Genomic DNA, 26,142 nt, shown 5'->3' with positions numbered 1-26,142 from the left:
GCTGCTAGGGCGAGACAGACGTCTCTCGCTGAGTCCTTTAGTGCTGCAGGCAGGCAGCGTGCTCAAATAGCCACAACTTCAGGTTTTTCATTTCTATATGATTATTCTGCATTATTAAGCAATAAGAAACAAGTAGTCTGATGTCCTGTAATTATTATAAAGCTATATTATTATATTATTATTATTACAATTACATAATACAATTATATATTGTGTTGTGAAATGCAAAGAAACATTAACTTTTTGTACAAAGTATCGGTATTGTCGATACCTCCCTGAATTTTGCTTGGTATCGGATCGGAAAGGAAATCAGTGGTATCGCACATCACTATTAATTACAGCTCAGCTTTTCATTCTTTGGGAGCATACACCATTTTTAGAGATGAGTGCGTGAATGACTTTTGGAAATCACCATCGTGGGTTTTCTTTGTTTTGTTTTTTTTTTTTTGGGGGGGGGGGGGATGGGTGGAACTGTTAGGCTAATACAAGTGCTAGCTTGGTTTAGAATATGTAGCATTATTCACTGAAACTTGGCTAAAACAGTCTTAAAATCAAATGTAATTACTAAAAATGTGTCTCCTAACGTCCCAGCTACAGTTGAAAAAATGTCTATGAGCAGCTGGACAGCCTACTTTACCAACTGTATTTGATCAGCAACACCAGTATGTTGCCAGTCACCAAAAATGCATCACTAACTCAGAAAACCTAACAGATCTTTTGGTTTAATGTTTTGGTTTCTGCACCAAGATAACTTGGTTGTGTCGCACACATACAAACATATACCTCAGATTTATGTTTCTGTGTATTTTGCATTAAATCAGACAATATACGACCAGTGAACAAAGGTTTCTGAGGAGTACTTCCTAGATTCAAATTGTTCCTGTATGAGGTGCTATTTGAAATATATTTATATTGTCAAAGCTTTCAATTAAAAATGAAAATGCCTTTACTGTAACGGTGTGGTTGGCATGTGGTGAGAAATGTGGATCCCAATGCAGACTCAGACTCATGGAAGATGTAACATAAAGCGCTCTGTGAATATTGATTATTAAAGTGATCAAAATGAAACAGTCCACAAGGCCAATGCAAACAGACTCAAGAGTAAGAGGGAACTCACAAGAAGAGGCAAACAGAGCTCTGACAGATCATTATCAGAACGCTGACAGAAACTGGCACCATATATACATAGCAAGGACAATCGAGGGAGAAGAAAAGTGGTGGGGAACAAGGAGCAGGAGAAACAATACAGAAGACGGGACACGGAGTGACAAATCAAAACAGAAAGTTACTCAACTGGAAAACATGTAAAGACAGAGCCTTAACAAGAAAACGCTAAGCTAGACTCCTTGAGCCTGGTTCTGCTGGAGGTTTCTTCCTGTAAAAAGGGAGTTTTTCCTTCCCACTGTCACCAAAGTGCTGCTCACAGAGGGTCATATGATTGTTGGGGTTTTCTCTGTATGTATTATTGTAGGGTCTACCTTACAATATCAAGAGCCTTGAGGTGACTGTTGTATAAACAAAATTGAATTGAATGTAATTTAAGATCTGTAGACTGTAGACTTTAAGAGACTGTAGACCATTGTCAATCAATCTCCTCCGTGTCTCCTGTACAGTCCAGAATGCGTTCAGCTTGTCAAATTTACATAAATCTTCGATCTCTAGCAGCGTGACTCTGAAGTGCTGCACTGTATGTTTGTAAGTTTTCTCCCCAACAAACACAACAATGTCGATGAAGCGTTTTGCACCGTCAAAGGCACCTGCAGTAGCACCCAAAAGGCAGAGGAAGATGCTAACCATCGCACAGAAAGCTGGACTTCTGGACATGCTAAAGGAAGGTAGAAGTTACCGTATCTTTTGGACCATAAGGCGCACCGGATTATAGGACACATTGAGCGAAACAAAACAGTCAGATAAGTCAAACTTTACTCAACTCATTCTTCTTGCTTCCTCTACTTCCATGCCATTGATTCATTAATGTTGAATCCTCTATCAGCTGCTCTATTCCCATGTTCTGAAAACAGGGTTTGATCTTTGGTTTCATTCTATAATACTGGACTTATTTTTCTACATTTGAACTTTAAAAAGGATAAGCGGAAGCGAATGGATGGATGGATGGATGGTTGGATGGATGTTGCGTATGATATATTTTGATACATCGGCCGTTTTTGGCAAGTTTTTGTTAACAAGTTTGGTTAATTTTAGACCAAAAAAAAAAGAGTTTTGTCCATAACATTTTGAAATTATGGCAAGTACTGATCATGCTGATGAGATAGAGGTCTCAGAAACTCATGTATCAAATATGATACAAAGGGCATTATGGGGTTAAAGATAGTTTTCAGTCTGTTACAGTCGATGCACACTATAGTGTCTGTACAGCTGCCCTTTGTTAATGTGAAAAATGCCTGGGTCTATTGAAATACACGAGCAAGGTCCAAATATACCAGTTTGTCAGCAGCAGCTTGAGTAACTTACATGCTCTCGATATAATGTGTTCTGTTACTCATGATGAGAAGCCAAATTACATTATGTTGCAATTAAGAATTATGTGATGTTTCTTTCCATTAGTCTCCCTGCGATGCTTTATATTTCCATATGACGCCTTAGTCCTCTATCAGCCTCACTCTCCCCCAGCTCTGCATGTCCACACACATATACATGTGAGAAAAGACTTTAAGACTGCACTGGCAGGCAGCTGATTTCCATTTAGCTGGTAAAAATGCAATGTACTGCTAACCCCTCACTTCGAGTATTATTAACACTCAAAAATAATATGGTAGGGATGATGATATTCTTTCCAAAGCGAGTTCAAGTAGCTGCTTTTTAAAAGTATGTCAGTGTGCATGTTTGTGCAGCTTCCCAGGTACACATTTGAATTTGCAACACTTGGTCAGCTCAGCTCCACTCACTTCATTATCCTCTTTGGACAAGGGCAGACATAATCGCCTTCTCAGTTTCTCCCATCATCTCCTCTCCACTCTTTTTTCCTCCCTCTGTCCCCCTCTTGCATCATCTTTCTCTCCTCTCCTTTTTAACCTTTCTACCTGCATCTTGTCCTATTTTTGTCGCCTCTGTTTTCTCCCACTCTCTCGCTCTATTCCTCTCTTAGACATTACACCCTTTTTTTTTTCTCTCACTGTTTTGAACATGCTGTCTACCCTCAGTTTCACTGCCTGTGGATTGATTAGTGTAGCCTGTGTAGTGTGCTGCTGGGTGACAGAACCCACTCATTATGCTTGGTTTTGATGGGTTAGGGGCAGGAAGTGGTGATGCTGTGTTGGGGTTGTTGAAAACGTCACCATCTAGACTTCCAATAAGCTGCAGGGCATGATTCTTCTTCTTCTGTCACTCTTCTGACTGCCTAATCTCCCTCTGTCATGCCATGAGGACCCGGTATGAATGAGCAAAGCTTAAAACAAGCATATGTGTTGAGAACAAGGAGGCTGATTCAAGAAACTGGAGATTTTTTTTTTTTTGGCTTTAACTTGACAACTTCTCATCAAGCAGGAAGGATGCAGCTTCCAAATGGAGCCAATCAGTATCTCACTGTCACCTTATTTTAGAACAAATCCAAACAAAAGAGGGAAAGAAAAAGCAAACTATTCACTTGTTTCCATAATCCAGAAGAGGATGAATGCGAGAAGTCAGACACCAATACGTTAATCAGAAATGCATGAGGTGTTTTCATTAGGCAGTAAATGAGCTTCCTCGTGGCAGAGTAATTTGACAGTATTTCAGGAAACTCATCCGCCAAGAAAAGTGCAAAAAATTAACCATTTTCTTACACGCCACTTGGGTTTTTAAAGATCAAGCATACTATTTTTCAAAAAAGAAAGAGAGAGAAGGAGATTGCAGAATTTAACTCGTGCTTTTTAAATATTATAAATAAACAAAAACATTTTTGGTAAAAGACAATTTTTAAAAGGTCTGTTTCCTAGGACAACAACTGATGCCTAGAAGCTAAAATGTTCTTCCAAGATACTAAATACATTTGAATTCTTCTTCAGGCTTCAAAACTTCTATTTATGAATCAACAGCTCGTATGAGCCTTTGGGCCTCGGACTTCTGCTTGGACATTAGAGCAAACAGTTAATAACTTAATGGCACTATCTGTAGCGCACAGCCTCAGTGTCTCTCTCACATATGATTATGGCCTCAGTTGTGTCCAAAGTGTTGCTAGTATCTTCAACACTTTGTTCTGCCCTTTTTCTTCACTTATCAAAGCTCTGCAGCATAGGTACCTAGTGCCGTCGGCCCTTTTAGGCCCCCTTGCATTCAGTAGGAAAGACACATATACAATAACAAATACTGCACAAGCCCCATTAAAGAGACACGCAGAAGCCGGGGTTTGGTTAACTGGTGACTCTAAATTGTAGAGGGTGTGAATGATTGTCTGTGTTAGCCTGCAGCAGACTGGTGACCTATCCAGCTGCATCTCACCCTATGGAAAAACAAAACCAAGCGACAAACAAATTAAAAACAAAATAGCTGACATTGGTAAGATTAGAGGTGAATATTGGTTATTGTTAACTTTCAATTAATTGCCCATCCCTAGAAAGGAGTATTAAGGGGAGAGGGAGAAACGTTAAGAGCTGATGGTTGGATTCCTCCTCTTGTTTCTAGTTGCTGGGGGATTAACCAGCTTTCTGAATAGTGCAACACAAAGCAGATGGATGGAGGTCCAGCCAGCCAAGCAGGGCGATGGAAAAAAATAGAGCCATTAACAGCTTAGGAGTTATCTGTGTGTGAGTGTAAGTGTGTGTAAGAGGACAGGGCTGGGACAATGGGTGTCAAGGACCATAAACGCTATGTGTGGACAGGAAGCCTTTCACATCTGAGCTCTGAAAATATTTCAGTTGCCACATGGCATGTGACAAGTGAATATCGTGGACACAGATTGCAATGGTAGTCCTTATTTTGTTCAGCAGCATCAATAATGCTGAATGCTCTACAGGGTGGGCCATTTATATGGATACAGCGTAATAACATGGGAATGGTTGGTGATATTAAAGTCCTGTTTGTGGCACATTAGTATATGTGAGGGGGCAAACTCCTCAAGATGGGCGGTGACCATGGTGGCCATTTAGAAGTCGGCCATCTTGGATACAACTTTTGTTTTTTCAATAGGAAGAGGGTCATGTGACACATCAAACTTATTGTTAATGTCACAAGAAAAACAATGGTGTGCTTGGTTTCAACGTAACTTTATTCTTTCACGAGTTATTTACAAGTTTCTGACCACTTATAAAATGTGTTCAATGTGCTGCCCATTGTGTTGGATTGTCAATGCAACCCTCTTCTCCCACTCTTCACACACTGATAGCAACACCGCAGGAGAAATGCCAGCACAGGCATCCAGTATCCGTAGTTTCAGGTGCTGCACATCTCGTATCTTGAGATACGCGAGTAATTTTCTTTGAATTTGACCGGATTTATTTGGACTAATTGCAAGAACATAATTCAAAGGAATTGTGTGAGTTGCGATTTATTTTTATTTTGTAGTTTGCACAAACGATGTCCAGAGAACAGCCTATCTATGCTAACACAGAAAATAAATGGCTGCACCCATTAGACTCTTCTGTCATTCTAGGGGCTGCTACAGGTACACTGCACAAAGTAAATGAAACAATGAACAAGGAAGAATACTTCCAAATTCTTGAAATTCACCTCAAATCAACAGCTAGACAATTGAAATTGGGTCATAATTGGGTGCTCCAACAGCACAATGATCCTAAGCATCAGAACTGGCTTTGTAATGGATAAAGCAAAATAATGTTACGAAAAGTTGATAATTTGTGTTTGACCTTTCTTCATTCTCATCTCACGAGGCAAACTCTTGCATGGATGTCCAGACCGAGGGCGCTTGCTGGTAATTTTATATTTCTTGCATTTCTGAATAACGCACCAACAATTGGCACATTCTCAGCAAGATCACTGGTCTACAATCTTGTCCATAATGCTTTTGAAAGCTATTTGGTCTTGCCCATGATGGTGGTGAAAGGCTGGAATGGAGGAAGCTGATTCTGTGGACAGGTGTGCTTTACACACATAACAGGTTTAGATGGGGAGTAATTGATTAATGATTGACTGATTGTAATGTATGCGCCACACAGGCACACAGCCAATCTGTGAGTTGTCGGAGTCAAATACTTATTTCACTTAGTGACATGCAAATCAATTCATAACTTTTATATAATGGATTTTGGTTGATATTTATCCCTTTCCATTAAAATGAAACTGATTCAGCAGGGAACTAAATAATTGTCACCCCAATTGTACACTATTTGCAATAAGTTTAGCATGGCTGCAAGTGACTTGTGTAATCCATTCATACATGGCACCTTATTATCATTCTCGATACTTTCACCATGAGAATTTATTTCTTCCTTGTTGGGACTGGAGTATAAACCAGACTAAGAGAAAAATACTAAAAACCCTTTAACTCTTACAGTGTGGTAATACACTCAGAGTCATAACTGTGACTTGCTCTTAATGGAGCCTTACCCTTATGTTTACAATTACCATAAGTCCCGGACTACAGAGTGCACCTGATTAAAAGCTGCATGCTCTGATTTTAGAAAGAAAATCAATTTTGCACTTGTACACGCCACACCGGATTTTAAGCCGTATGCGTTTCACTTGTAATATGAGATATGTGCACAGAAATATTACGCGTGAGGATTTTTAACGTTTAATTTAATCCCTAAGGTAACATAACAATTGGTAACATAAACGTTATGGTAACATACAAAAATACATACTGCAAATGCTTCTTTTGCTCAAACAGCGCCTGTAACACGGCTACCTTTAAGTATACGTACGTATCAGTAACACACAAATTACGTTGCTTATGGTTCTTTTTAGGGAAAAGTGCACAAACAACATTACAACGTCTCTTAACAACCGGTAAAAATATATATACTACTTATCAATTTTATTGGTCTACTGTTACCAGGCAAAATGTTTTTGGCCGCATGAAAAAAAATATGCATTAGCCGCACGTCAGTATAAGCCGCAGTGTTCACAGTGTGGGGGAAAAGTAGCGGCTTATGACCCGAAAACTACAGTACTCTTTAAGAAGCAGTCTTCAAACAGAGTCTTTATATACAACATCACAAAACCGGGGTAATACAGACTAACACACGAGCACGAACAGAGAGGTCAGGCAAAGTGTTTAAATTCAGTTCTATCCACGGTATAAAAACTGAGCAGAAATGCCACATTTATGCAATGACACAGGTGCAGGATAACTTCCAGTTTACTGAAACGTCAACTACTGCGTCCACACACGAAGAATATGCTCTCATACAATGTCTTGCAAACAACCCAAGTTAAGACCTCTCATAAGAATAAAGACACATTTTTATTGAATGTGTTTTTATTCCTGTGAGTGATGAGAGTGATGAGGAAAGTACTTCATTATATCCAATCATCCATTTTTTTTTTAGCTGATCCAATTCAGAGTCACAGAGGGCTGGAGCCTATTTGTAAACGGACTTGTTCCTAATAATGGTCTTCTGCTCTACCTGTGCACTCAGTATACAAATATATAACTTTTCTCATTCATCCATTCACACAGGCACTTTTTTTCTATGCTTAAGTGATTTCTATCACTTTTTCACATTCCTGTGGATGCATCAGAAAGCAGCTTGCTGTTAGTACCTTTGCCAGGGATTTTTGGCATGCAGACTGGAGCATTCAGGGATTGAACCACCAACTTTCCAATGAGTAGATGACCTGCTCTACTTCCTGAGGAAAACATGCTATAGAAGAATTATTTACCATTACCATCACCTTGAATAAATTTACAACTACTCTTGTTATTACACATAGTGTGTGTTTAAAATATGTTGCTAATCTTTTGCTAATCCTGATCTATTTTTATACATTTTTCTATGACTTGAGAATGAAAGGAGAGTATGATATGATGATCTCTCTTTCCTTTTATCACAAGATGATGGATCCATTACCAAACACTGCTCCTGGATGTTATCATAGTCACGTTTTCTTAAAAACACTTTTAGAAATTCAGACCTTATGTGAGACCATATAAATTGTTCTAGCTTATATTATCCTCTGACACAAACTGTATGTACATACTGGTTGTAGAACTGCTATTTTACCAATAGCAGCTCTACAACCAGTGTGCACATTTTGGTTAAGTTAACCAAAAAAATAACTTGGTTCGAGTTCATATGGATAAGTTATTAGAGCTGCCAATAGTGTGGAACAGCCATAGTTAAAAGGAACAGCTTGAAAGAGGAATTTAACAGTAGTGATTACAGTTTAATGTGTTGGCACCCTAGCCCTAAACCTAACCTCCTGACAAAAGGGCATTCTGGTCTAACAGTAAAACGTAAAAGTGTGCTGTAACGACAAATCATTTTTTGTGGGATGCTGATCTTGCATTGTAATAAATTTATCAATGAGTCTTGCCATTTTTAAATTGACCCAATCTTACAACCCTAGTCTTAGAAACTTTACACCAGCAATACAAGAATATATTTCTTGTTGAGACGGCAGCAATGAAAAATGCTCAGCCTGGGGCTTTACAACTTCACTAACCAGTGGTTGAGATCTAAATGGCTCTCTCCATCTTTTAAATACAGTCCACAGTTTTAACCCTCTCTACTATATCTCAGTATGTGTCATGGATATATGTTACTCGTGTATATTTAAGCCTGCCTTAACATGTACTTAAATATGATATCCCTATAATATGCCTGCACCTCTGAAATACCAAATATCCCTCATATATCATGAGTCCCTACAGTATTAAACTGGCTGCTCAGAGATTTAGAAATCGATTTAGCTCCAGTAAATACAAATAATAATTCTGCCCAGTATAATTTCAAATGTGCTCCTTTGGTGAAGAATCAAATCCATTTCAATCGTTATTTGTAAAGAAAAGCAGTCTCGAAGTCAGCTGAATTACCTCACATAAAGCCTAATCAAACAGGAGATTAACCCAGGGAAGTGGAGGTGGACGATACTATAGGCGAGACAAGACACACACACATGCGCACGCACGCACAGTTGAGTCTAGATGTCCTCCGTTGCTAAGGGTTTCCAGTTTGCACCCCATCCACATTTAATTAAATTACATATTATGAATCTGTGCTCCCGACAAACCCAACCACAACACATGTATGTCGTATTATAGTATTAACAGACCACTTAACAATAATCCCCAGCAAACACAAGGCATGCATGCGCAGATACGCAGACACATCATGCTGAGGAATGTCGTATCTCTCGGATACCACCGCCTGTTGTTACATAGAGTTTACTACTCAACAGCATGAAGACAGCGAGCAGCAAAAAACCCATCAAACTCTGCGGAATACCAATCTTTCATCAAGAAGCGTGCACAGTACCTAGCGTGCACCCAGTGCTCAGTTGACAGGCACGTCTGCTGGACTTCTTCAAATAAAACACGTTGCACCTAAACGGTAGGACGACACACCTTTAAGTGAGAATTTCCAACCTGCCTCACCCATCCCCGCGGAGCATCTTACCTGAGAACGACACATTTTAGCCCGTCGTCATCTTAGCAGCTGTTAATCCCGCTGAGGCAACCGGGTATGAGCCGCTATGTAGCTCAGCACAGGTGAAAGGCGGAGGTCCTCTTCAAATTTCCCAAACCGCTTAACCGAGCCTGTTATTATCCAGGTACCCGTGTAATCACCTCTGACGTAGGTGTGCCAGCATCTGCGTCTTTTTATTAGTAGTATTATTATTTTCTGTGCTGTTAAGCTTTGCAGGAGGACTACAGTGAAGAAGTGCGCGCTAGTGTATCCTGTCGATCAGCGACAGTCCCGGTGATTTACCCGTTCCTTGACAGCTTCCCCGTGTCACTAACAGTGGCCGAGACTCCTCCTCTCTCACCGTCTGGCGTGGTCCGGTATATAACGGAGTCTCTTTCTGCCTGCCTCTCTCTCTCTCTGCTCGTCGGAAGGTAGTTTTTCCTAGGAGAATGAGGCTAGGAAACTTCACCAAGTTGTACCACATAATGATGTAATGAGGTGAAGGTGAGTAAATTTCACCTGCAGACAACATTCCATGAGCATGCGTACTGTATGTAACATGTAAATCTGCGCCACCTGGCTAAATGCCATGTAAAAGTTGTGTATTCCCAAGGTTTCCTGTTTCTCAGTCAGCAGATGTTAGACAAAAAATATGAGAAATGACCACTTTATTCACCTCTTCCACTGGCATTTTGTGCGCACCCGAGGGTTTGTTAGCTGAATGGTCAACTGGTTGGTAGGCAGCTTACTGTCGTGATGGATGGTGTTAAGGTTTTGCTTAAAAGGACAGAGGCTTGCATTACCCTGTTTGTATTTTGACAGCTAACAGCTCTAATAATCAGCCACAGTTAGTTTTGATTTCTTCTTCACATTCTGTGAGGATGGGTGCGTACATGTCTTCAAACTATTTCAAAATCTCAAAATTAAGTAGTCAAATGCAAGGTGTTTGTTTGTTCTTTCACAGGCTGACCCTCTGCTCCCTAGACTCCTGATTCATGTGTTCACAGGTCTCTGTGACTTTGACTTTGACTCTTTCTGTGACCGGCCCGGCAGCTCTCTGCATTCTGAAACATCAGGGAGAGGAAAATTCCGCATGATGGATTTTGATATTGGGAGCTCTAAATGGGATGAAACTTGAAATGAGGTGCAACTGACACAGTGTTAGGTTATGCAATTGGGTGACCTGATCTCTGCACAGCCCTGAAAAGTGTATTTTTCTTCCCATGAATAGAATATTAGCTCATTTTGTGGGTCATCTGCTGCATGAGTAATTGGCTAAAGGGCTGAGGGTACAATGAACACATCCTAGACAGAGCAAGAGGAAGAAAAGCACAATTTGAAAACCTTTGAACTTTCAAGGAAAGATACACCAAAGGTTTTTATTTGGGGTTGTTTGTGAGTTAGTCTCTGGCTTTAATGTTTACAGTTCATTATTCAGTAAAGTGTTTTCTATATCAGATATATGGGATTACTGTTGGCTTTCTAAGAACTGAACAAGATGGGATCGAATCATTTTTTAAAATTTAGCCTGAAATTCTTTTCATGGATGATTTTCTTCACTTCCCATGACTGTCTGAGTAAATAAATGCACAATTAAATAAGTCAAAATGAATTAGAGCAGCTGCTGGAACAGACTGAGATCTATGTCAGTAAAACAAGAAAAACTTGCTTTAAATTTTTTGCTCCGTCCATTAAAATCGGCTTTCTTGGTATGTCCACTCACAGCTGTGAAAAGAATCTCTGAAGTCAGATTTGTTGCTTTCTATTCGGCTATGATAAATGCACTAATTCTTACATAGCACTTTTCTTCTGCTTTATTCACCCACTTCTATGTTTTTAAGTGATTTGTATCTACTATTCACACACATTCATCACAGAGCAACTTGGTGTTACTATCTTATTTTAAATGGAGACTGGAGTACCTGGGGATCGAACCACCAACCTTCCATTCAGTGACCTGCTCTACCTGCTGAGCACTCCATATGTGAATGTTTAAAAGTCATCATCTTTCCTCCTTCTATAATGCATTTTCTGACTGATATCACATATCATGTCCCATCAAAGTGAACCAGTTTGACATACAAACAGGACAAAACACTACTTTAATGCTTTTAAAGTGCAAAAATCTGCATAATTCAACATGAAAACAACAGGAAAAATGTCACGTTTTATTGTAGAGATTTTCAAATTACAGCCAGCAATTAACTACAATGCAGCCTCTGCATTACACACACACAATGGGTCTGAAATTAATGAATCAATGATGTGTTTAAAGTGCACACTTTCAGCTTTAATTCAAGGCTTCAACAAATATATTGCATTAACCTTTCAAAAATTACAGCTGCTCATTACACAGTGCCTCCGTGTTTACGAACATAAATAGCCCTTGACCATTGGCAGCCAGTGACCACAACAGATTTGCATTTGTCATTAAATGCTGATTTTCCTCCTTTGAGGTGCTTTGCCAGGCCTTTGATGCACTTGCTTTACTTTCTGATTGTTTTGTTTGTCATTTCGTTTTCAGCAAGTGAAAAATTATGTTCAGTTGAACTGAGGCCAGGTGACTGATCTGAGCTGTTTAGTAGATTCAGTTTTTTTTGCTTTATGAAGGTCTTGGGTTACTGTCAAGGTATGCTTGGGATGCTATCCATGTGTACTGTGATACACCAGTCCAGTCAGCACATGGCTGGATCAGGAATAAAGCACCGGTCTATATTCTTAATAACTAATCATAACCAAGCCTTCTGTTTATTTTTGCAATAATAAACCCCACCTGGATTCTTTTGATAGTCATACATCCCTGTGGTGGCCCCACCAGCCACCCTTCAGTGTTAGTATTTAGTTTGGTTCATTAAGTTTCACAAATATATATATATATATATATATATATATATATATATATATATATATATATATATATATATATATATATATATATATATATATATATATATATATATATATATATATATATATATATATATATATGACTTAACATTTCTGAAGTTATGTTACAGGCTGAAGTTTTATTAGGGTGAATTCACCTCTTGATCAACACCAGAGGAAAACAATTTGGAGCCCCTCCTGGACCACAGTGCATCTGTCATTATAAAATAATCAGTAGTCTTGGGCTACTATACAATGATCTGTTCATTAATGAATTAATGAACTCATGTATATATATACTGTATGTATATACTCATGTATATATCTTTCTACGCAGCACTCATAATTCTTATTCTCATGTATATATCTCATGTATATCTCATGCACATATCTTTCTTTCTACATAGCACTTTAATTCTTATTGTCTGCACTGAAGCACCGCAGCAATTTCCTAATGTTGTAAACCTCAACATCTGGCAATAAACCCATTCTGATTCTGATTCTGAAAAACTGAATAATATATGTCAACCGTTTGGGAGGTTATAAATCATTTGAGTCACTTTTGCAGCACACCAACTCATCCTGTGAAGGAATCAAAGGTCTTCAGTGCTCTCCCCAAAAAATATTCACAACACTGTGGAGGGAGGACCTGTTCCAGTTCCTCTTCAGTGGTATAAATTTCTGACAAGTGGGGCTAAACTTTGTGGTCTTTGTCTTTTTCCTCCTACCTGGCAACTCCATATTCAACACGTTTTGTCCAGTATTTTGCCTCGCTAACCGCTCAGTCCAAGCTGTCCCCCAGACTCCTGAGTACTCCCAGGGACAATCTTAACATCCTCAGCTCTGCCACATCTAGTTCAGCCTCCTGTCTTTTTATCTGTTTAACATGGAAACAGTTTCACATTCTTAGAAAAGCGTTCACTACTATAGAGTTATAAAATCTGAAAAGACATTTCAGCATCACATTGTTACTGAGGTTTAGGACTTATGGTAAATGGTAAATGGCCTGTATTTGTATAGCGCTTTACTCGTCCCTAAGGACCCCAAAGCGCTTTACATATCCAGTCATCCACCCATTCACACACACATTCACACACTGGTGATGGCAAGCTACATTGTAGCCACAGCCACCCGGGGGCGCACTGACAGAGGCGAGACTGCCGGACACTGGCGCCACCGGGCCCTCTGACCACCACCAGTAGGCAACGGGTGAAGTGTCTTGCCCAAGGACACAACGACCGAGACTGTCCAAGCCGGGGCTCGAACCGGGCAACCTTCCGATTACAAGGCGAACTCCCAACTCTTGAGCCACGATCGCCCCGTATCTACTTTATCAGACATGTTAATCCCTCCAACAAGCACTTACTGTAATGACAAATTATTATACATCCATCTATCTATCCATCTATCTATCTATCTATCTATCTATCTATCTATCTATCGATAACAAACATTTACAAGATTGATTCAAATGCTAAAAAAAAAAGAAGACAGCAATTGTCAATTTTCCTGATCATAACACTTTTTGTTTTCAATTTAAAAACAGAAAGCAACATCAAGAGAGACAGAGGGATAAAGTAAACAAAGCAAGAGGAAAAAAGAGAACAAGAATGCCAAGAGTGGTAAGCCCGATGCATTGTGTCATCTTAGCTGACTCCTGGGTCTCACTCAAACATCCTTCCAGCTTCCTGTTTGGTCAGCTGGGGAATTGGGCTGGAGTCTAACAAGCTACATCCATACTTTATTACTGAATGGCTATTTGCCAAATCAGTTGTATGTCGCTGTCTCTAAATAATATCTGGTAACTGACTGCCCCCATACCTCCTGGAGTCTGACAAACAACTTCTTCACAAAATAGTGCATGTGGTGATCAGCTATGGATTGAGGCAGAACTCAGCAGTAACAACCTCCAAAGAGCTTGGCTTGGTATGAAAACAATGGCAGGGCTACAAACGAAAGGTAAAAGTAATATTACCTTAGAAGGGTTTACCTCTGACAAACATCTGGCAGACAGTCTTAACAGTTTTTACCTGCGTTTTGAAGATCTTGACTATTCTAGGCAGACCAGCAAACTGAGGGAGAAGACCATCACTCCCCCATCATTTTGTATTGATGAGAGGGGGCTAATCTCTTTAGACACACTAAGAGTAAGAGTCCTGGACCTGACAACATCTGTGGACAGGTACTGAGAACTTGTGCTGATCAGCTGAGTGGGATTTTCACCATATTTTCTCACTTTCTTTAGAGCTACAGACGGTACCTAAGATTTGGAAACATGCTATCATTGTTCCAGTTGCTAATGATTTTAGGCCTGTGGCTCTGACTTCTTTAGTGATGAAGTCATTTGAGAAGATAATTAAGAAGGAGATTTTAATGCATGTTGAACACCATCTTGACCCCTTCCAGTTCGCCTGTAGAGCAGGGAGAGGTGTGGAGGATGCTGCTGTCACACTCCTGCATCTCTTGTATAAGCATCTTGAGGCCCCCCACACCCACGCAAGATTATTATTTGCTGACTTTTCATCGGCATTCAATACAATTCAACCCTCTTACTTGCTGACAGGCTTTACAATCATTTCAAGCTTGACATTGGTCTGGTCGGCTGGGTGACAGACTTTCTGACTAATGGGTCACAATGTGTGAGGGTGAATCATGTGTTTTCTGACGTGCTCTCCTCCTCTACTGGATCACCCCAGTGTGCTGCCTCTCTCCCCTTCTGTTCATTCTGTACACAAATGAGTGTTGCAGCAATTTCACGAACAGACACATCCTGAAGTTTGGTGATGACACAGTGATCGTCAGTCTTCTTGTGGGGGCGAGTCAGGCCGTGGACAGGTTGTAGATGATTTTGTGGATTGGTGTGATGAGTCCTTCCTGTCACTAAATGTGTCAAAAACTAAAGACATGATTATTGATTTTAGGAAGTCCTCTTATAGCTCATCACCCACTATCATTAACCTTAACCCAATTTCCCTCAGGATGAATAAAGTATTATCAATCAATCATTAAAACTGCTGATATTGGGATCGTTGAGAGTTATAAATATCTAGGTGTGCTTGACCATAAAGAATCTCATGCTGGCCACTACTAAAAAAGTTCAACAAAGACTGTTCTTTTTAAGGAAAATGAGATCTTTTAATGTCTCATCCGAGATGTTGTCTTTGTTTTATAGACGTTTTATCGAATCTGTGATGTCTTTTTGTATCGCTGCCTGGTTTGGTAACCTGACGGTGAAGAATAAGAATCGATTCGGTCTTCTGGTAAAAACTGCTAACAAAATTTCAGGGCGCTGGCAAGAAGGACTTTTGGCTATTTACAATAAAAATGTGCTTATAAAGGTTCATTCTATTGTTAATTGTTTGAACCATCCACTTCACAGTGAGTTTGAGCTGTTGCCTTTAGTTGCCGTCGTTTTAGAGTACCTGTGAGGAAGACCAAAAGACTCCAGGTATCTTTTATCCCTACTGCATCCTGTCTCCTAAATAGCATATAACCGTCTGGGGATTTTCTATTACTATTATTGTCGTTTTATATTATTGTTTTGTTTACTTTTTTGTTTACCTTTATCCGGCTGCTAAACTAATTTCCCTTTTGGGAAAATAAAGAATTTGACATGAACAGCAGATTGAAGATTGGTGTAGTGACCTGTCCTGTATTTGCATACAACAAAGGTGTCTCACCACCTATCCCAAGACCCTCTTCTGGAGCTCTCTCTCCCGTTGTCTTGATGCATGCTCAATCATCCAGGTAAGTAAATCCCAAAAGGTTGACTATGTTCATCTGGATGTAACATTTTGACCTCCCAGCCCATTGTTCATTCACTGGTGCTGGTTTCAGTCATCGTGCAAATGTACTGTTTATAAGATTTGGGAAACCTGCAGTCAGCTGAGACTGAAGAAGTCACCTGGATGAGTGACGAAACGTTTCTCCCACTGAAAACGCTACGTCCAGATGAACAGAATCAAGCAGCTTGAGTTATGTATCTATTCCTCTATTAAACTAGCCTTTTCCATCATAAAGTTTGTTGCCAAGAGTATTGTCACTGATTGTTTTATTGGCAAATGTGCATGACTCTCATTCATAATTCATGTCCACATGAAAACACATTTTCTGCCCTAAATCAGAAACATTTGGTTCTAGTAGAATTCAACCTTATGTGCTGTGGTCAAGCACATTTAAAATAAAGTATTAAAAATTAACATATTAACTCAAATACAGTTGGAATGTCAATTTTTCCTCTGTTTTCAAAGTGGCATTGGTACCCGTGTATAAAAAAAACAAAAGCTTAACAATTTAAAAGGTGTAAAAATAGGATACGAATACCACAGAAACAATAACTGAAGCAAAAGAATTAATGCGCAAAAATACAATGCCTCCCATCTTTTACTCTTAAACAAGGACAGTTTATAATAAGCAGCTGATATGCTACTACTGTTCTCTAATGTTAAGGCACTTTGAGTGCTATAAATTTCCTCTGTTCAGTAAAGATAGAAAGTTTCTGTGTATTTACAACAACATTGGTACTACTGTGGCTTGTACAACATTACTCCTATAAGATGGAGTTGTGGTCAAGCTTCTTTAGAAAAAGCACACGTCTTTATTGAATGTTACTTTGACATGTACAGCTCACCTAACCACTGTTGTAGGCCAGGCACAGGCCCTCAAGCAAGGGAATTCCCCAATAGCAGCAGCCTTTACACTATAATGTGGCACATAAGCAACAATTGTGCTGCAGTAGCTCAAGGACCATAACAAAGAGCCCAGAATTCACCCAGGCACTAAATATCCAAAATCCTAATCCTGTCAAGAAAATATAGAAACAAGTATAATTGTATGTAGTTGCAATATTGCAGCTAATAGCTAAGAGTTGAGTTAAAACATTTCTTTGTGTGTGTAGTTGTGCTTTACTTGCCCCCCTGACTGTGTTCAAATGATCCCCCAGAACAAATAGGAGGATCATGATTTCATTCTGAGTGTGGCTGCTTTACTAAATTCACTCTTGCCAAACCTGAAAGTACAAAACAAAAATACTACAACACAGTGCATCATCCCCAGCATGTGAATGAGCCTGCCTTAATGACAGAAAGCTTTGAGTAGGCGTGTTCTCAGCCACGAAACATATGTCTTTATTTACAGTGATCACGAGCATCATTAGCCATAGCCATTAGTCAGCAACCAAGATCCCTGCAGGGAAGGGCAGGGATCTTGGTTGTGGTTGAGGTTTGTGATTGGTTTGACGATGACTTCCTGTTGTGTGAAATTGCATGTGTGTGTTTGTGTCTCTGTGTTGGCAGGGGAAACGGATAGGAACACAGCCGGACCAGCTGGCTGCAAATCTCTGCAATCTGCTGCTTAGTTAAGCTGGCACACACACACACACACACACACACACACACACACACACACACACACACACACACACACACACACACACACACACACACACACACAGACAAATGCATGCATTGGATAAATACTTAATTATATTCACTTATGTACTAAACAACAGTTAAAAATAACATTTAATAAAAAGGCCAGTCCATAAATGACCACAGATGAGTGACTAACAGCAGAAATGAAGTGATTTGTGTAATTTGGCATTGACAGCCACTGTACACACTAGCTCTTGATCCACTAGTGAAACCAGTCTCTGCAGAAAAGCAAAGTCATTTGCTGGTTATTAAAATAATTTATTACAACTCTCAATATTCTCTTAATTAAAATTCACTTATCGCAGTTGGGGACTTGAGAGCTGGACTATTAAGGAGAGCTCCACTGAATGCATGTAAAGGAATATGTGCATATGTAAATATCCAAGCATTTGTGTGTGTGTGTATGAGTGAGTGTGTATACAGCCGCCCATGTGCCCAAACATGGCTTTTAATCACCAGTTTTCTTGATTAAGCAATACTGTGGGGTAATTCGTTTAAAAAAATATTATATCCGCCATGAGGCAGCCGAAGCGTCTGGACTTCTTTAAGTTGCTTGAAGACATTTCACCTCTCATCTGAGAAGCTTCTTCAGTTCTAAGGTCAAATGGTGGAGAGTCCCAGATTTAAACCCCGTCGGAGTTTCCCCCCACAGAGGGACAAAAGGACCCCTGATGATCCTCTACCTAATCACATGAGCCAAAGCGTGAAAGCGGGCGTGGGTCCCAATCAGCCAGGGTTTCGGGTGAGCTCATTATGAAACCTAGTCCCGCCCTATCATGTGATTTCCTGAGGTCAGATGGCCCAGGATGTGAGTGGGCGTTAAGGCGTCTGGGAAGGATGTCAAAACTGGATTATAGATGGCAGAGAGTTGGTGTCGTAAACCCCGCCTCTGTTCAAAGATGGTCGCTCACAGTGGACATAGATGCTTCTTTCACTCCTCTTTCAAACCATCTGTCCTCTCTGTCCAAACTGTGAACGTTGGCATCCTCGAAAGAGTGACCTTTGACCTCTAGATGCAGATGGACTGCTGAGTCTTGTCCTGTGGAGGTGGCTCTTCTGTGTTGTGCCATGCGCTTGTGAAGTGGCTGTTTGGTCTCTCCGATGTAGAGGTCTGAGCATTCCTCGCTGCACTGTACAGCATACACCACATTGTTAAGTTCGTGTTTAGGAGTTTTGTATGCTGTACATCTATAATCCAGTTTTGAGATCCCTCCCCAGACGCCTTAACGGCCACTCACATCCTGGGCCATCTGACCTCAGGAAATCGCATGATAAGGTGGGGCCAGGTTTCACAATGAGCTCACCCGAAACCCTGGCTGATTGGGACCCACACCCGCTTTCATGCTTTGGCTCATGTGATTAGGTAGAGGATCATCAGGGGGTCCTTTTGTCCCTCTGTGGGGGGAAACTCCCACTAGGTTTATATCTGGGACTCTCCACCATTTGACCTTAGAACTGAAGAAGCTTCTCGGATGAGAAGCTTCTTCAGTTCACGATGACCTGGATGACTGAGAACCTTCACAGACATATTTCACTCTGAATTTGTGCTTTAAAGCAACAATGTTTCATACACCCTTCAAGTTCCCAAACAAAACATTGTGACTGGTCTCTGAGCAAATAACAATCACCGTTTCAAATAATGTTGTGCCATAGAATTTTATTCCACATAAAGGTCATAAAAAGCTTAAACAGGGTTTGTTAGATATAATGATTCAACACAGAGCAGAAACAGCTAGAATCCACAGGGCTTGCCTGGGACGTGTGCATCACTGTAGTTGTGTCAGGTCCACCTGTCTTCAAGCTGGCTAGGAGCCTTTGGTGAAGCAAATGGGTTTTCGAGGATTTGAGTGCCTACAGTAATCTATCTCAGCTACAGTTGCTGTGGTATCTGCATTGTTATGCTGCCAGTGGAAAATAAATGTATGCATCTTTCCCACAGAGTGATCCCATGAAGGGTGGAGTCATTAGCTTAATGAGCAGCGCTCACTTCTGTAGCTGGGAAGTTGTAATTAACTGTTGTAATTATAATAAGAGGAAGAGCACGTGCGAGAGAGATGTTCCCTAAAATGCAAGAGAAAAGATTTAAGAAATTAAAATCTTTTGCTGTTGTTTTAAGTGCACTGAATTTTATAGCTTTTTCGTCCAGCTGCTTAGGCTGCTGCCCCCACGACCCAGCCCAGAATAAGCAGCAGAAAATGGATGGATGGAAGTTTGTCAGACCCGTTGTGATATAATCTGATCGGGTGGGTTTGTTCATGACTTTTACAATCCTTGTCACGGCCCTGGATCTTTAACCCAGTGTTTTGTGTTTTTGGTCTTTCAAGGTCTGTTTATTATTAAAGATCTTCAGTTTGATTCTCAGTTTGCTTATTGTTTAGATTATAGTCTCATTTCTCATTAGCCTCGGTGTGTTTGTGTGTTTTTAAAACCTTGGTTTATTGAGTCCTTTGTCATGTTGTACCTGTCTGTTTCATTGCATTGTTTCCTATAATCTTGGATTTTATTTCTTGTACTTCCGTACTCCTTGTGGCTTGGTATTTGGATTTATGTTCAGAACTCTTTCATCTGCCATTTTAAAGTTTGAACAACTGGGTCCTGAGCCTGCAGAGAACATCCAGAACCGCTTGAGTCTTAGTTCAAGTTTAACTTCCTGGGCAAGTGAAAACTGAGCTGCTTGTAGTTCCTGACCTGTAGACTTCGAGTCCAGGCTGTCCTATTACTCTTCAACTTGCCTTGAGGCAACTGTTTTTGTGATTTGGCACTATATAAATAAAATTACATTGAAATTGAATTAAACTCAGTCCCCTGAAGGACTCCTCTGCCAGTGTCGAGGCCAGCCCACCAAGGGGCTGCACTGCTGGCCCCTTCCTCAGGGGTCTTGACTCCTAGACCAATGCTAGCTGTCAGCCTAGCCCCCTGAAATGTCCCATCTCCTTTGACACGGGTCTCCTCCCACACCCCCTGCAGGCCCCCTTCTTCGGCGATGCCGACTACCTCCTTGGCAGGACTGCTCCCCCTCTGCTGCTGGTCTTCTGGGTGGCCCCCAGAAGAGGCCCATTTCCTCTGTGGTACTCCACGCTGACCCCCTTAACCATCTCCTCTATTGGTCTTCAGGCTGGCCACCAGATCTATCCCTTAGCCGAGGTTCTTCTTCGAGTCGACCCCCTGACCTATCCTTTACAGGCCTCAGGATTGGGCCACTTCCAGAGATGTTGTCCCAGGTGTTTGGAAATATTAGCCTCCCTGTGAATCTGCATTTGGGTCCTCATTCACCCCCCAACACGATGAGTAAAAGAAACCCTACAGGTAAGTCAGTTGTGGCTTTTCTTTACTTATTAAAAGCCGTTTCCCTCCAAAAGCACCAGCTGTGATTCCTCTAGAGAACAAGCAATTAACCTGTCTAATTTTCATGTGACAGCCTCAAATCAAGTGAACTGCGCTGTGTTAATTTTCACCATACTGCATTTCTGGGGGACCATGTGGAAAATATTAACTCACTCCTCTGTTTCAGGGTGATAAATGGAATTATCAGTTAAGGAATAGGCCACTAGAAATCTTCCTCTGTGATTTAATTAGTTTAATAAGCATGTAGCTTTATAGAGTATCTACTAAATTATAGTGGAAATTAAGTTTCTTTTTGCATAGTGATTGCTAATAGATTCTGAATTTTAAAATTAAGAATGCATCAAATGTTGGCAGGTTGCCTTAGAGTAGTATTATTTTAACCAAATCTGAAGAGGTGCTGCACACAGCAGTCACACATACTGTTCTTTACAGGGTGGGCCATTTATATGGATACTCCGTAATAACATAGGAATGGTTGGTGATATTAAAGTCCTGTTTGTGGCACATTAGTATATGTGAGGGGGCAAACTCCTCAAGATGGGCGGTGACCATGGTGGCCATTTAGGAGTCGGCCAGCTTGGGCCATGTGACACATCAAACTTATTGGTAATGTCACAAGAAAAACAATGGTGTGCTTGGTTTCAACGTAACTTTATTTCCAGTGAACTCTCCTGTTCCAGCTCATTTGTCAACAAATCAGCATTCGGCAGACTGTTTCCAGCAATGTGCAGTTAGGATCTTCCAGGACTTCACTGGAACACGTCTGGGGTGGGAGACATTTGGTTTAATTTGTCACAGAAGGGTTAATGTACACTTTCACCCTGAACTCACCCTGTAAGCTGGTAAATAACTGAAAGTGGTTGAGAACATGTTTCGCCTGTAAGCTAAGTCAGGTAAGAATCAGTCTCTCCAGCACCTTCAGACATCAACTGGTCTGAAGGGGTGGCTTTCTTTGATGTCACTAACCATGACAGTCTTCCACAGCACTGGTACCTAACTGTGATGCAGTTACAACCACACACAGTGGTAATATCAGTGTTACAATAGACTTATACATAACACTAAACACTACACATAGTTTTCTTTCTTTAAATGTAGGATTTAATTTACAATAAAGAGTTGGTTTTGGTTTAGAATTAATTTACTTACACGATCACATAATACTGTATTCTAAAATAAGTGCATACATTTTAGTTTACGCTGTTATGCGCATGATTTAATCTTTTTTTTGTTTCCTTGGTTGATGAGCTAAGAGATGAAAAAGGGGCAAAGCAAGCCTATATGGAGACCTGCAAATTGGGTCATGTCATGAATCGGGATCGTGGGGGTTTGATTTAGGTTGTTGTGTGTTCTACCACTTTATGTCTCTTTGTGGGATGATCAGCTACTATTTCCCCTCATTTAGGAAGGTCTTTGAGTTAGTAGTATTGTTTGTTGCCAACTTTTGAGTAGAGTTCTGTTATACTTTGACCTCTTTTATGGGCCCAAGATTTTGATTTTTGTATAATTTAACCAAGTTTGTTTTTTTTGGCTAAAGATAAAAGTCCCCCCCCTTGATCCGAAGGGCCAGCTCTGTTCTAGGATGCCCTCTGGACCCAGTGGAGGTGGTGAGTGACAGGAGAATGGTGGCTAAGCTGTCATCCCTGTTGGACAACATCTCCCACCCCATGCAGCAGACTGTGACAGCACTGAGCAGCTCCTTCAGTGGGAGACTGCGGCACCCACGGTGTGGGACGGAGAGATTTCACAGGTCTTTCCTCCCCACGGCTGTCAGACTCCACAATAAAGACTTTAACTGATCAAACACACACATCCACACATGTGCAATAACACTAAGTGCAATACTTTTCTGGCATCGTTATATTTTTACTCAGAATACAAATGCTATATACAACTATTTTTATCTTATTGTATATTTTATTCTACTGTATATAGTATTTTATTTTATTCTATTCTGTACAGTTGTGTACTGTATTTATTCTTATTGTATTCTAATTTTTGCTTCATAACTTTTGCACTGTCCACTTCCTGCCGTGACAAAACAAATTTCCCACGTGTGGGACTAATAAAAGTTATCTTATCTTATCTTATCTTTTGGACTTTAACCTGCGCCTGACTTCCTTCACATTAACCTTGCATCAGGATGCCAGACAGCTAGGCAGCGAAGGACTGATGGAATCAGGGTCTGCAGCTTTGCCTGGGCGTAGTTCCATCAGCTGCCTCCTCACCTGGCCGTCACAGTCGCGTGTCAAGAAAGGTGAATCTGAAAGGAGGATGTGGGTGGGGTGCTTACCCGAGCCCAACACGTATGAAGGGACATGTACTGTTGGTTTGTTTGATGGCTGAGGTGTTGAGATTGTGTTGTGTGAGGAGGTTCAAAAAGGGCCCAGTGCTGAACCAACTAATTATAAACCAAGGCTAAAACAGGAGCAAGCTACTGCTCCACTGAGCTTAGGGTTGTACCCAGATGCTTGGGAAAAATTAGCATAGTCACACACACACACACACACACACACACACACACACACACACACACACACACACACACACACACACACACACACACACACACACACAGCCTCAAAGTGATTAGACCTGCCCTGGATGTGAACAGCAATTACCTGCAATCAGAGCTCTGTCCCTCTTCTCCCTATCTCATTCGTTGCTCTTTCATCTGTGTGTTAGTCTTTCACTTTTTTCTTCTATTATTTTTTAAAGGGATCCCCGGGTGTTACCAAGGTAGATTAATGCGCTAGATAGTTTATGTCTAGCTTAGTGTCAGAGTTTTCTGTGCTACAACAGTGGCTCTCTTTTTATTTAGCAGTTATACTGGAATTTTATTGAAGCAGAACAGAACTTAAGGGTGCATAGGCAGGAAGGTGGAGGAGAGTCCTGAAGCAAGACATATCACTGATATCGCTCACCAATTCTTAGCACAAGTATCACAAATTTCTTTTTTTGCCTCACAATGTTGTGGCATGCTGCTTGGGATGGCTATAGCTCAGTAAGTAGAGTTAAGTTTGTTGGTTCGATACTTGGCTGCACCAGTCTGCATCCCATAGTGTCCTTGGAAACATACTGAACCCTGAGTTGTGGGCTTAAATAAAAGTGCTTGTATTAATGGGTGAATGAGGCAAGCTGAGTGCTCAAGTCAAAAAGCGTTAAAACAAAATAAGTCCATTTAACATTTAGAATAATAATAATAATACATTTTATTTATAGGCACATTTAAAGACCCTCAAGGTCACCTTATATTAGTACAGCAAAAATAAGAACATATACACAATTAAATAAAGTAAACAAATAAAATAACAACTATAAAACTAATAGACTAATGAAGAGAATAAATTCCGAACAGATGGGTTTTGAGACGTGATTTAAAAGAAAGAGACTTTATAGTCCAACGATCTGGTGGAAGTGCATGCAAAGGTCCCATGGCAGTCAGATGAGCAGATGGAACGGGTAAAAGCGAAGGTGAAGAGGAGCAGAGTGGACTGGAGGGTGAGTGCGTACGGAGAAGATCAGATAAGATGGATCAGATGGAGGAGCAAGGTTACGAAGGGCTTTAAAAGTGACAATGAGGAACTTGAAATTGATACATAAACTGGAAGCCAGTGGAGCAGTTTAAGAAAAGGTGTTATACATTCAGACATCTGGGTCAGGATATAATAACAGAAGCTGAATTCCAAACTAATGGAAGTTTATGGAGAGATTTATGGTAAAGGTACCTGGAGGTTTGACAATATGGCATGATGCAGAGAACAAAGTACAAGTGTCTCCTTCAGCAGACTGAAGAACAGTAGCGTAGAAAGCAGATTTAGAAATAGCTTCATTATAATGTTGTACATGTCCTTATGTGCAAGTCGAGTTTCCCTAAAGAGACATTCCAGGCGGCTGCTTTAATCTTCATGTTAATGATTCGTGCTCCATTGCTTCTGACTTTCTTAATCTTCTAGAATCTTAATTTTACTCAAATCCTTTAAAAATCCGCTGAAAACGCATCTATTCAGACATTTGGGTAATGTGTGGATTCTGCCTCTGCTACATTCGTGGCAACAGATTGCAGTTCCACAGGGTTCTATGCTGAGACCAGATCTTTTTTTAACATTATAAATTATTCCCTTATGTAATAATATTAATAAACACTTTGCTATGCAGATGATACCTATCTTTATTTACTCATTATGTCTAACCAGACACTTATTTGAGATAGCATTGCCTTGGCTCCCAGCAACACTGAGGAATCTTGGAGTCATTTTTAGTCGTCCTTCAGTGTGCACATTAAACACATGAGAAGGATGGACTTCATTCACACTGCTAAAAATTGTGATACTGAAAAGCTTGTTCATGCGTTTATTACTTCTAGGCTGGACTATTTTTCATTTCCATGTGGTCACTTTCAAAGCTCCCTGAAAAGCCCTCAGTATCAGTCAGAGTACTAACTGGGACAGGATGACAGACTAGATTTCCCTGATATTACCTTTTTCTTTATTTGCTCGCAATTAAATTCAGAATTAGTCCTTCTCGTATTTAAAATCTTGAACTATCATACCCCCATCCTTAAAGACCTTTTAGTACCTTATTATCTTAACACAGTACTTTACTCTAAGGCTGCAGGGTGAGATTGCAGGTTCCCAGAGTTTTCAGTATAATGGGAGGTAGAGCCTTCAGCTACCAGCCCCTCTACTATGAAGCCAGCTCCCAGTCTGGAGATACTCTCTCTCTACTTTTAGGCTTCTTTCTGTTAAAGCTTATATTCAGGGCTTTATCAGGTAACTGAACTCATCCTGTAATGCTGCATTAGGAAGTGTCTGTTGGGGGGACTTCCCATGATGCACTGAGTGTTTCTTCTTCAGTTACCTCTTTTCACTCTGTGTTGATTCACTACTGTATTAAATCATTAGCAATAATTAACCCTGGGCTCGTTCTCCTATAGGTTGTCTTTTATCCTTTGT

The 26,142-nt window shown here is 40.4% G+C and overlaps 1 protein-coding gene across 4 annotated transcripts in view; it reads right to left on the bottom strand.

Annotated features, from left to right (window-relative positions):
- Positions 1–26,142, bottom strand: part of dmd (dystrophin) — a 305,560-nt gene that overhangs the window by 267,116 nt on the left and 12,302 nt on the right. The window contains exon 2 of one of the 4 annotated variants that reach the window (XM_085348559.1): positions 13,139–13,287. The exons of the other annotated variants lie outside the window; for them this stretch is intronic. Within the exon in view, the coding sequence (XP_085204685.1) occupies positions 13,139–13,151 (13 nt within the window). The 5' untranslated portion in view covers positions 13,152–13,287. The remainder of the gene's footprint in view (positions 1–13,138; positions 13,288–26,142) is intronic. 4 annotated transcript variants of the gene reach the window in all.

This window comes from Diplotaxodon limnothrissa, linkage group LG23 (genome assembly GCF_057381915.1).
Source record: "Diplotaxodon limnothrissa isolate DT_005_m linkage group LG23, D_limnothrissa_male_GT1.1, whole genome shotgun sequence".
Classification (NCBI taxonomy): Eukaryota; Metazoa; Chordata; class Actinopteri; order Cichliformes; family Cichlidae; genus Diplotaxodon; species Diplotaxodon limnothrissa.
This window is presented reverse-complemented; position numbering and strand designations above follow the sequence as displayed.